Below are 13,394 nucleotides of genomic sequence, written 5' to 3' on the forward strand. Positions count from 1 at the left end.
TAGTTACTGCAACACATTAAATGGGTGTGATTGCAGTCCCTGCCTAATTAAGTAGCCATATGGAGAAAAGTAACATCTCCATTAAAAAAAAGCAAGGAATGCAAATCTGTGGTGAACTTTCTCAGATTAAGTAACCTCAGAGGCACAGAACTGCCTTGCAGCCTAACCTCACACAGGTGTAGTTTAATGAGTGGCCTTGCTTACCTCTGCTAAGAATTATGTGAACTTTTACTCTGTGAAGTAAGTTAAGTTCTTGCCAGATGCCTATTTCATCTGAATTGTAAGATGTGGTACAACAGTGAATTCAAGCAATTATAGTAGTACATCTTGCCAAAGTATAATATATATCTATGAGTCAGCTGGGGATAGGATATAGAGAATCATTGCTCTTTTGGTGTACTGTGATCTCAAACTGATTTTAAGGGCGCTTAATATAGTGCCAGTTATGTTTAAGTGAAAAGATGCATCTTGACTTACCTCTTTATGCTAAAGGTTTTCTTTAGGGATGAGCCACTTCTAGAACTCAAGGTCACTCTGCTGGTGACAGCATAACGTATTTTCTACTTCACTCAGTTTATCTGTTGGTGAGGTGAGCTGAGCAAAAGGATGGGAGTCCCCCAAGAGGTGTAGAATTTGTTGCTTTTAGGTGCTCATCAGTAGCATGTTCACAAGGATCTGAAGCCACAGCGTGGCCTGACCCTATGTGCAAGGAGAATTATTCTCTTAATTTCAGTGGGGCCAGGATTTCATGCTTTGTGTCAGGCCCTAAATAACAAATTTAGTGGAATAACAATGGGAGAGTCTAAGTTTTCTGGCTGAATGCTCCTTGTTGAACTGTCCACTATTCTTCCTCCATACAAGGGTGTTGCTGCCTTGTGAGGCATTCAAAGCATTCATCGGAGCATGGGATTTCTGTACCTCTCCAAATTCTTATACTGCTGTTTTTTGTTATTTCCTATAAAGCTTTGGTTTAATAAAGCCTGCAGGGACATAGTGTTACTAAAGATTGACAAGATGGAAATTGGCATAAATGACTAGTAGTAAAAAGCTAAGAATTATGATAGCATTTTATGAAGTGTGTTGTGAATGTGGTTTAAAATATTGGGGCTATTTGCAAAATTAGACCCCTTTTGAGCTCATTTGAAAATCTTAGTAATCTGACAGCACATATACAGTATATATGTTCACGCACAGATAAACGTAGTTCTGTGAGAGATAATGTATTATTAACAGAAGTGATGACAAAATGTATTCTCTTTTTTCCTAATCTACTAGATCTGTGGGTGTTTTTAGATTTATTTTATCATAACTTACCCTTCATCTAACTTCATCTCGTTATTTTCAGTGAAATCACATATATATTGCCCTCAGCTGTTTCTCTATTATAGTGTATTCCCTTCATCTGCATATAGACTATAATCTCCTCCCTTATAATTTGGCCACACTATATGTGTTCAGACCTTTTAAATCTTCCTTCATAAATTGATCCTTCATAGCTTATTTTTGTTTCTGTTCTCCAAATTTTCTCACAAAACTGACCATATACTGAAATAAATGCACTGGGACCAAACCCATTCTGGCTAAAAATCAATGGGAATTTTCTGAGTTTGACTCCAGGGACTAGAATTTGACTCAATAAAGAGTTGTAGTAAATGAGAAGCTTGTATTTCAGTGCTTCTATATTCATGTCTGAGTATAGGAATTTAGAAAATAAGACACCTAGGCTTATATGGTGCTGAATGAATGGCCTTGGATCCTCCTGTCTGTGATGTAAGCTGAGAAAACTCACTGTATTGCAGGCTCTGGCCCCACAGAAACCACTTTTCCACCTTTAGATCACCTTAAAGGGGCTGCAGTAAATGGAATCAGCATAAAAGCATATTGAAAATTTCCTGTGAGTGGGTATGAAATCGCAGTTTGTTTATTCCGCTGCTGGAGTGCTACAGTAATGCTGTTCATACCAGTGTATTTCTCTGTGGTTAACGCTCTGATCCCTGTTAAATCTACAGCAACTGTCTAAAGGAAATTAAATTCAGTGTTTGAGAGAAAGGAAGGTCTGCCAATTAAGGCACTGGACTGTCACTCAAGAGAATAAGGTTTAATTTCTGCTTCTTCCACAGGCTTTCTCTCTGACCTTATGTGACCCATTTAATCTCTCTGTGCCTCAGTTCCCCACCTATAAAATTGAGTATAATGATGATGCATTTTTCTGATGTTTCAATTTTCATGCTAGCTCTTACATTTAAATTTTTGTGTGTGTGTCTGTGTCTGTGTGTCTCTCTCTCTCTCTCTCTCTCTCTCTCTCTCTCTGTTCAATGCCATGCAAAACAAAATTCTGACAACTGTTGCTTTCTTCAGGTGTTACTAGCTTATAATAAAATCCCAAATGGCATTTAGTCAAATAAATTAGATGATACATAGGGTGGAACAATATGAAAAATGTATATTTTCCTTTCCTTCCCTTTCAGGAAATGATAACAGTGAAGCCCTTCCAGAGTCTATTCCATCTGCTCCTGGAACACTGCCTCATTTTATGGAGGAACCAGATGATGCCTACATTATAAAAAGCAACCCCATTGTCTTACGTTGCAAAGCTATGCCAGCTATGCAGATTTTCTTCAAGTGTAATGGTGAATGGGTCCATCAAAACGAGCATGTGTCTGAGGAAAGCATGGATGAGACTACAGGTAGGACTGATGTATCCTTTTGAAAATATATTTGATTGCAGTATGTGTTAGCAGTATATAAAATAGAACAAGGAAGAGGAGAGCACATTTGGAGACAAACAGGAAAACTGTGGATGTGACTTAGTTGGAGTGGGAGCCAGCTCTAATTCCTAAGTCATATGCTGATGTCAGCTCTGCATGGAGCACAGCCAGTAAGCCTTGCTAAGAGGACAGGGTGTATCAGCTGAAGCTTGTTGGTGCACTACTGCGACAACAGGTTTTAGTTGGCCTGACGAATGGGTAAAGCCAGCTCATGTCAGCTTGTGATGTACCGTATAGACACAGCTTTACAGAGTTGGGAGAAGCTGTTTCCCAAAATGCAAAAGGGGAAGCAGAGGACAGGAGGAAGTAAGAAAAAAGCAGAACTGAAAGGCAAAGAAGGCAAATACGCATCGTCGTAGAAGAGGCATAGTACAAGTGGGGAAAACAGGGAAGAAAAATGAACATAGATGCAGGAGGCAATATACAGAGAGGGTAACAAACTGAATATGCACCACCAGCTTTTCAAAGTGGAGATTCGTGGCGTGATTCAACATTAACCTAAGGCGGTGAGCTCTCTGTAAGAAAATAATAGTTCTGGGGACAACAGTATTTTTGCATATTTTGATTGCGTAATATGTAGTAGGAACTACAAAGAGGGAAAAACTATGCTTTTATGAAACTCCTCAGCCAGGATGAAGCTTGTAAAGCAATGGCGGTCTCACTATGCTGCATGACTTGAAATTCCCCTTCACACCAGCGGTGATAGGTATTAGAGAGGTAATGAAGCTAAATGGGAGAAATCCATTGTGTAAAAGTGCGTATCTAAAAGGAAAGAATGAGAAGAGAGAAAGCTGAAAAATGATCAACAGATTTTATGGTGCTCCCAGCACACCCTATATCCTTTCTCATTTAGAAGCATTTTGGTAAGTATTGCAAACCAATTTAATGCTGCGCTCTCTTGTAATTTCACAATTTTGTTTTGTTATTGCTTTGTTCCTCCTTCTAAATTCTAAGATTGCTAGGCAACTCTGTGTCTTGGAAATAGCAGTGTAGGCATAACATCCTCTCTATCAATACAAGAAATTCCTTTTTAGGGGAAAAATGCCATTTAAAAAGAAGTTACATCTCCTAAAGCGGGCAGTGGTATTTGGCATTCTTTTGTAAGTGACATGTTCTGAAGAAATTTCATACTAAAGGCTTTTTGTAAATGCAAATCTAGATGAATTTTAATTTTTACTGTTACCTTTTGAAAAGAATTTAATAAGCATAACCTTTACTTCCAAAGGCATTGCTGAATCAATATGTAAGAAATGTCATCCCTAAATGTTTTTCTTCCATATGGTGAATGAAAATCTGTCTTATGAACACTGCAATTACATTTTCTAAGCCTTGGATTAATAACAGAATAAAGAAAGATAAAGCAACGTTAGGCATTAGGGTCTTTTAATAGCACCAGTAACATTGAGGCTTGAGACACAGAGGCATACACGTAGAAAATGGGATATGGAATATAAAGGTTGCAGGTTTGATTTTAGCCCACGGTCAGAGCTAGCCCTAAAAGTATTGTTCCCTGAACATAAGTGTGGCCCAGAAAGCTCAGTGTGCTCTGAAAACTACTGTAACGGTCCTGAGAACATAAAAGTGCAAGTAAAGTCCACGTGCATTAAAATGTTGAAGGACAGGCATGGCCGTATTCTCTCTCATGATTTATCCATGAATTATTTTGGATCTCTTCCCCAGCCTTCAGTGGACAGCAGACTATTGTTTTTTGTTTTTGGTTTTTTTAATGTGAGTAATGGCAGTGTCCTAATTTTTTGGAGCCAAATCTGGGGCATAAACATGTCTGTTACCAAGCATACACAGTAATCTGAATACTGTGTATCCTCCATCTGTGAAAAACTGCATTAGGTTTTATGCCAAGAATCGTGCCCCTGGTTCAGCAGTGTGATGATGTTGTATTAATTGAAAGGGAGTCACACTAAATGAAAATGGGTCTCTCCTTTTCCACGCTTCCACTATTTGTTAAGAGATGAAAATTCGGAGAGGATATATAGATGAGTGGTTAAAAATAACATCAAGGCTCCAAAACAAGAGAAAATTTAAGGCTAAATGCAAAAAATATATCTTAGCATCTTGACAAATTTTTCCCAGCAAGCTCTTAGCCAGGTGCACGCAAGAAGTATGTGGCAATGGTACATGAAGGCACAATGTTGCTGATGGATTTTACCTACAGCTCAGTATTGTGCACCGATAAAAGGACAGGAAGGACAGCTGTTAGTAGGCAATGGGTCTATTTTGTCATTCTGCTGAATATGACATGCCATTTTACAAGATTTTGTTTTTATAGAACAGAAATAGTCTTGGAGTAAGGAGTCAGTATATTAATTTGTAGAGCAGGAGCAGCATGAGAAGAAGGATGGCTTTGTAGTTAAATACTGATGCTGGCTGCCTGAGGATATACTGCAGGGCCTGGTGGGCTTGCAGAGGTTGAACTGAAGTCTTTGCTCTTGTGGCTTTGGGACATCCTATGCAGAAAGTCAGTACAGGCAACCCAGCACATGCTGCAGCTAGGGTGGATAGAGGTTCCCACCCCTATGCTGCTACAGTCAATTGGTCTGCTGGTGACCATACCATTTCATCTTGTCCTGCCTTAGTTTCTGAGCTGCAGGAGGGAGATAATAATCTGTAATCTGCCTTTTCTGTTTATGCCATAAACGTGACAGGACAGGAACTTTTCTGTATGCACTCTGCCTCATAAAGTGAGAGCCTCAGCTACTGGATGGTACTGTGGTAAAAATAAAATAGTTATGGTCTGACTCATTTCCTTCTGCTTTATTTTTCTTGCCTGAACATTGCAGCCTACACCTCAGAATTAGTTTTAAAATATTTCAACTTTTGCTTTTCCCACAGGATCAGACCTGCTAAGAGTAACTAGAATTTTCTTGTCTGATAAATAAAAGGATTACAGCAATAACTGCTGTCAGCATTTTTCTCATTTAAACAAATAAAGCTGACAAATGCTGAAGTTCTGTGCAGCTCTGTTATGTTTAGTACACAGAAAGCAGTTATTCATCTGCTGCCAGCATTAGTCTATCTGCAACTAAACCATCCAGCAGTGCAGAAAGCTTATTAGCATAATAGTACCATAGTCATAATTTTATATTCTGTAAGGCTGTACCGTATAACAAAAGATGATGGTTATAATTTGCACAATAATTTAAAGGGTTGGACTTGCAGTGCTTATTAGAGTTATACAAGTTACAGGTACAGTGTTGATCTTGTTCATGACATGCCTGTTTTTATTTGCATGGATTTTTCGTTCTCTGTCATTTTCTACAAATAATTTTTCTGGCATTTCTTGAGATGCAGAGGGTAGGTGTGTATTGGTGAACCATAGTAATGATAAACAGAGAACATATACCTCTGTCCCCAGTGGGTTTGCTTTCTGTAGTTGCTTCTAAAAGAAATGAAAATGGATGTACCTTTTGCGTACAGAGCATAACTTTCCCCAGTGAATAGACATGCTCCAGAGGTCCATTCAAACCTCAGCAGTTCTGTGATTTTGTTATTTTGGATGCATCTATTTGGTGTATTGACAAATTGGGAGACCTTTAAAAGGGCCTGAATTCCTACCCCTCGCGTTCTCAAAGTGCTGAACCTCCCAGCCTCTGAAAACCATGCACTTTTTGGTTGCCTGATTCAAGACACATGAAATGCTAGTTGATTCAGAAAATACAGGCTGCTGTATTTTAACTAAATGTATCAATGAAAGGTAGAGCTAGGCTGGAGATTTTCTATCTTAACAAACCGGGAACTGTAAATGTCTGTATTGAGAATGATGACTGCTCAGAATCTGACAGTAGCAATGTGTGTAGGAATGACTCCTGCTCCTCTTGTACGTGTAACAACTTTTTGTTTGGTATTAGTAAAGGTGTAAAGGTGCCGTTGTTACTAGCATGGATGTACCAGGAAGGTTTGCAGAGCCACGATCCTCTATGTTATGCATTTCTCAAAAACTGAGGGAGTTGAGAAGTCAATGTATCATAGCCTGACGACTCACCTCTCAATCAAGGCTAGCCAGGAGTAAAGATGAGAAAAGCCCTGTGCATTTCCTTAGACTGCTATCATTTACATAACCCCCTGGGCACAGGTGAAATTTAGCAGTATCACCCTTTCGCCTTAGTGTTGTCTTGTATTTGTCTTCAAGCTTTGTCTGAACCAAACACTTTGTGAATTATTGGCATAAAGTACCTAATTGTCTAGCTGCCTAAACTGGAGAATTTCTTTGCCCATAAAATCCTAGAGCCAATACTAGATAGACTTTTCGTCTGAGGAAAGAATGTTGGTTATGGATTATTCTTCCTGCAAGCACATAGAAAATCTTTATGGACCATAAAATTATCAATGCTTTGTACTTCTCCATTAGGATACTCTAAAAGGTGAGCTCCAAGTCCATTTGGAATGGGTTAGAATTACTGCAGTGAGATAGGGGATCCCCAGAGCTTCCAGAGGAATGGTTTTAGCTCTGAGGAGCTAAGGGCGGACACATGGGTGTAGACGTAGGGAAAGATATGCATTTGTTTTGAGAAACAACAAGCAAATTTACCGTAGACAACCAACAGCTTTGCACTGCAGATGAATTTAGCGAGTTATGCTTTGGGAAAAAAACTGTATAAAACAGGTAAGGTGTCTCTATGATGTTTTAAACTTTTCCATTTGTGACAGCTGTAAAGAAAGGCAAGACTTCAGTTTTGCGGTTGATTCACTTTTTTCCCAGAAGGATAGAGTGGCAAAATGACCATCTCCAGTGGTGGAGTTTGAAATTTATTCCTCTTCTCTATATCCTTCTCCTTCCAAACTATAATGGATTGAGTTTAGCTTTCTCCATACTGTAATACAAAGGCATACCATTTGTCTCCTATGTGAGGAAATGGCTGCTGGGTCACATCAGTGATGGCTGGAACTGAGGCAGGAATTCAGTGGGTCGTTTGTTTAGTTCCTGTCATACGTGTATAGTTCTGGCTATTTTGATTTGATTGGGGGTAACTGACAGGCCTATCAGGGTACTTCAAATAGGCTTTCAAGGGCACTGAGAGCATTAGCTGGGAATACAGTTTTATTGTATATTGTAAAAATCCAAATAAACATTCTGGGAGAAAAAGGCAAAAAAAGAAAAGGTTTCTGAAGGATGTGTTATATTCTTCCAAAGACCACAGTGGGTGGGTAATTCTTTTAACTTAATGCATTATGACCTAGTTGGCTTTTAGAATTTAATTAATGATAATATATTATTGTCAAAGTAATTAAAGCTTTGCCTTGATTAAAAATGGAATTGTTTAATTGAAAGAAAAGATTTCGCTAACCTTAGCTCTATGCCCAAGTAAGACATCCTATATAAGCTAATTTTATGTATCTTTCCCCTTCAGGCTTAAAAGTTCGAGAGGTGTTCATCAACGTGACAAGGCAGCAGGTGGAAGATTTTCACGGGCCAGAAGATTACTGGTGTCAGTGTGTTGCATGGAGCCATCTAGGGACCTCAAAGAGTAGGAAGGCCTCTGTCCGTATAGCTTGTGAGTAGAGCAAATGTTCTGCTGTTCTAGGTTTTGTAAGGTACAGAAAAAATTGTTCTTTAGGGTTTTTTTTAATTATATATATATAAAAAAAAAAATGGGTAAAGCAGACGTACTGCCGTCACTGCAAGTCCTCACTGTGAGATACTGTAGGAATGTCACAGAAGGCATACCATATTTTTTTTTTTCAGAGCTCCCTTTTATCTTAATGTGTATTGATTGATTTGCATTTACACTTAGCAAGTCTGTGTTTCTCAGGGATTCTGCCTGGGCTGCACGTGCCCAGTATTGCAACAATGCAATGTATTAATAAAGGTTAATGCAAATTGAAAATCCCCTGGAAAGTGCCCTTTTGCTCCATGTTGATGACGGGGTCTAAAAACATCTGGATTCTACACTTCACAGAAAAACTGCAAGAATACAGTAGAAGCTTTTGTATTATGGCATTTTAAATCTGATTTTGAATATCGAAGCATATCATTGTTTGTCAGGGGTCATAAGGTAAGGGGAAAGTGAAATGAAAATAGGAAAAATGGGATAATTTCAATCAATGGAGGAAAAAATATCTTCCCTCCACTCTTTGAGAAAATGAGATACAAGCACTCTTAATGGAACTCAGACGTATCTGGAAGTTCTGTCTTTTCTTAATGGGACTAAGCATACATTGTTTAGAAAAAAAAAAAAGTTCAAGTGCTGTTCATATAGACACTTATAAGAGCCATTACTGAAAGGTCAGGTCAATCTGATAATAAAAGTATTCATAGACCAGGTAGGTGGTCTTGCACCTTTTTACTATACAGTTGCTGTGAAACATAGATTAGGTGGTTGAATCTGTCATCGAAACAGGTGATAAAGAGGATTAGAAATAATTTATTTTATATAACAATGGAAAACTATTGTTCTTGCATTTCATTGATGGACTGGAAATTTGAACAAAAGCTTCTCAAAGTCAGGCCGTGTATTGCATGTGTTGTAATGAAGAAGTTACAAGTTCAGCACATGCTTCCCATTTACACCAGAGGATCAGCTCTCCTTGTGGGGAAAGCAAGCTAATAAAAATCCACTTTGTCAGACTTATGGCTAGTAGGAGGATTCCATCTCACTGCCCTCCTGGCTGTGACCTAATGTCACTAGAGGCAGATGGGAATGTATGTGATGCTTGTGTGTTACCCAGATGCTAACAACTACTTTTTCCCATTCCTTCTGCAAGGCCTTATGTTTTGAACTTGGAGCCTGTGATGTGGCCTATGAAGCTGTGTCAAACATGGTGTGTGATACCCAGTATTTAAAAAGTTGGACCTACATAGTTATGCTGAGCTTTTAAACTACTTACAAACCATGCTGTATCTCTGCTGCTTGTCCTAATGGGATTAGAAAGGAATCCCGCTATGCAGAGTAGGGAATTACTCAGTTAAAATAGCTCTCTTTCCAAGTCATACCAAACAGGGATGGATTTGTTACTAGGGGTAACTTTGATGAAGGCCACGTGGTTATTGTAGTTGCCATCGCTGTTTCTAGGGAGCATTGTTGCTTTTTATTTTAAACAGAGGGAGTAGCAATGGTATTGCAGGCTCTTGTAGGCTGACAAATGTTAAATAATAAATAACACTATAGATTACTTAGGGGTGTGTGTGTGTGTGTGCGTGGTTGTGGTTTTTTCTTTTTTTTGTAAAATCATTTCTTTGAGCACAGATGGATCATTCCAGAATTTTTAGTATAGTGGGGAGCAGAGGGCATTTGTCGCAAGATAAAAAGTGCTCAGACTCAGTCCATCTCTGGTCTTCATGTCTGAGACAGGATGCTGTAGTGTTATCGTTCACAATCAACAGATCATTGTTTGAAAGAAGAATAAATGGAAAATGCAAGAAATGCCATCGTACCAAGAGGGACATCAAAAGGACAGAACCTAAATAAAATTGTTATAATACAGTTTTATGAGACTGTGGAGATACTCAAAGCCGCATCCAATTTTTACCTTGGAATTAGATCTGCCACATTGTTCTAACAGAATCAGAGCCTGAACCATCTTTTTGCAGCAGTGCTGCTAGCAGTGAATTCAGGAAATTACTTTTCCCCCAAGCTCTCATGAACCCTTTTCCTTTAAATCACCAGTTCAGGTCTTTAAAGGCCTCGTCCCAGGAAATGATGGTAACAAACTGTAAAGAGATGGGAGAGAGACTTTTTTGGGGTGGAGTGGGGGTGATTAAGCAAGGAACTCTGAATGGCAACTTGGATACTGTTCAAGCAATTATTGATAAAACTTTTTTTCTACAGTTATGCTCTTTAACAGGTTAACTGAAAATAAAACACTCAGGTTAAGTAATGGGACCATGTAACAACTCCTTGATTTTTATAAATGACAAATTTTTTTGTTGGCTGATTTAATTTAAATGTGTAAATATGTGTAAATTCAATTTTTTATTTCACTGCATTAACTGTCATAACATTGAATGAGCTGATAATTCCTCCATATTGCTGAGCTGCAAAGGACTATTATTCCGAACTGAATTTTTATTGACTTTTCTCTGCACTGTGATTTCCCAACCCCATAACATGGCAATATGAGTAAAAAACAAAATGAGCATAAACAGGTGGAGCTGTGTGTTGGGACTTTTAAACCCATCACTATCATACCAGATCTTCTGCAACCACATCCCCAGCTGCCAGCCATAACTGCAGATATCTTATTAACCTAGCAGGCACTCCAGAGAATGCTCTTCATTCTTTACTTTATGTAATATACTGAGTGTGGCTGAATGTTGCAACTGAGAATGGTGTTCCTGTACTGGCCATTTGCTATGCTACTTTTACTTAAAGCTGTGTTTTTTATGAAAAGGGAACAGCACTTCTTGAGTGCAGAGATGATGGGATTTGCTGGTAGTCCAGATGGAAAGAAATGAATAGCTGCCAGTGGATGTCTATAAATCCCTTAAAGAACCTAAATCCCTTAAGAACCCTTAACTATTTCATTTCCGAGCTTTTTCATAGCACCTGTTACTGTGTTGCATAGTATGGCATTATCTATTTATTTATTGCACTTAGAGCCTAGAGATTCTGAATCGTGAGTCTACACTTTTTATTTCTCTGAAAAAAGAGGTAACTTTCTTTAGGGGAGTGTGGAATGCAGATAAAATGAGAAGATGGAGCTTACTCAATTTTTCTCTTAATAAAGACACAGGCACAACTGTACCCTAAATTTTAATGGATGATTTTTAAATAGAGTACTGAAAAATGGATGGGTTATCTACGTGAAAAAAATCAACATTAACAAAGAATCGTAAAAAGGAAAATACATGCATTGTTAGCATCTTTCTTTCGTGCCTGGCTATGATGGAGCCACAGGGCTACTTGTTCTCATCTAAGTACGTAGTTTCTGCTGTGCTAGTGTTTTTCCTTAATAGGAAAAAAGAAAATGAGGATCTGGGTCTTTTAGGCAACACCTCATGTGCTGCATGGGGAGGAATTTTGGAAAAAATGTTTTTTCAGGTCTGTTTTAAAGTGTTGAAGGTAATACCTCACCTCCCTGGCTTTCTCTCTTGCGTCGCAGTCAACTATAAAGCAAAACCCTCTGATCTTGCTCTTATGCCTGGATTTTAGGCCAGAGATGGGAGTCGTTTAGGCATGCAGACTTCCACTTTGCTCAGCAGGTCCTCATCTCTGCAGTCCCTGCTCTGCTCGTGGAGATAAGATCAAGAGTTGTTCACATGCAATTTGGTCTAAGGTCAATATATACTGAAATATCTACTAATTCTATATCCCCAACATGGAATAGAAAAAATGAGTGAAATCCAGACATGGACAGGGGTCCAACATCATGTCATCATCAAAATGGCAGGTAAATGAATATTTATGGATAACTCCATGTTAGCATACTGCTTATGGTAGGTGTCCTAATTTGCACATCTACTGGAATCCTTCTAGGCAAACCTTAAGTTGATTTTCTCTCTCTTTCGTTCATGCTAGATTACATAGCCTCCTTCCAGCAGTCAGATTTTTTCTTTTGATATTTGGAAGTGGATAGATTGTTTTCAATCCTTTACTGTCGTTCCCTACTGCTCGCAGTATGTAGGCGATCTAAACAAAACGTGCAACATAGAACATTTTATAAAATACCCTGCCATTCCCCTAAAGTAGCATGCCACTCACCTGAAGTAGCTTACACTTAAAATTATTCACCCAGTCTTGGATTCGCTCTGCTAGAGTTTATTTAACATTTGTCAGCCTACAAGAGCCTGCAATACCATAGCTACTCCCTCTGTTTAAAATACAAAGCAACAATGCTCCCTAGTCAAACAGCACATCGTAACAATACCATGTGGCTTTTCTAGCATTTAATTCTCCCATTTTGGAAAGCAGTGGCTTGAGAGATGACATGCAGCACTGAAAACATGGGGTTAGTGAGTTGTAATATTGTTTGTATAGCCACAAACAGATGATTTCTTAAAGGTTAACATACAGAAACAAAGCCAAAGATGATAGGATCTCCCCTGCTTTCTTCCTCTGTGGAAGATGAATTAACTTTCAGTTGTCCAGTGCTTTACATACATACTTAAGAGAAGAATGTGACAGAGCCATATTGTTGCTGACTTCTGTGGTCTACCTAGTATTGTGTAAGGAGGAATGGTTTTAAAATACCTATATCCCAGCATTTGAACTCTATATTTATCCAGATAAGCTGCACTGGAGATAGAATGAATGATTGCATTAAACTCTCCACAGATTTACGGAAAAACTTTGAGCAAGACCCACAAGGGAAGGAGGTTCCTATCGAAGGGATGATTGTTCTCCACTGTCGGCCGCCTGAGGGAGTTCCTGCAGCTGAGGTGAGGTTTTGTACTGTGTCACTGCTGCTTGCTGATACCTCGCAGGCTGGTTAGAAATGAGAAGGGAAGCAAAGACGGCTTAGGTAGCATGTGGTTTTCAAGGTCAAGTACTGGTTACACTGTTCTTTCCTGGGCTGCTTAAATACGTATTTTTGATTAAATAAGTTTAACAAAATATGGGTTTTTATCAGAAGTCATGAATATTTGCTGAAAAACTCCTATTTTTGATACAGGTTTTCAAGTGTTATGCTTTAAAAATGACAGTAGGTTGTTGCTTTTCTTCATTTGGTCAT

General features: G+C 38.7%; 1 protein-coding gene across 1 annotated transcript in view; it reads left to right on the forward strand.

The window, feature by feature from the left end:
- Positions 1-13,394, forward strand: part of UNC5D (unc-5 netrin receptor D) — a 171,415-nt gene that overhangs the window by 70,221 nt on the left and 87,800 nt on the right. The window contains exons 2-4 of the mRNA XM_026122357.2: positions 2,469-2,687; positions 8,135-8,278; positions 12,998-13,101. Coding sequence (XP_025978142.2) covers positions 2,469-2,687; positions 8,135-8,278; positions 12,998-13,101 — 467 coding nt within the window. The remainder of the gene's footprint in view (positions 1-2,468; positions 2,688-8,134; positions 8,279-12,997; positions 13,102-13,394) is intronic.

Source organism: Dromaius novaehollandiae, chromosome 26, assembly GCF_036370855.1.
Source record: "Dromaius novaehollandiae isolate bDroNov1 chromosome 26, bDroNov1.hap1, whole genome shotgun sequence".
Classification (NCBI taxonomy): domain Eukaryota; kingdom Metazoa; phylum Chordata; class Aves; order Casuariiformes; family Dromaiidae; genus Dromaius; species Dromaius novaehollandiae.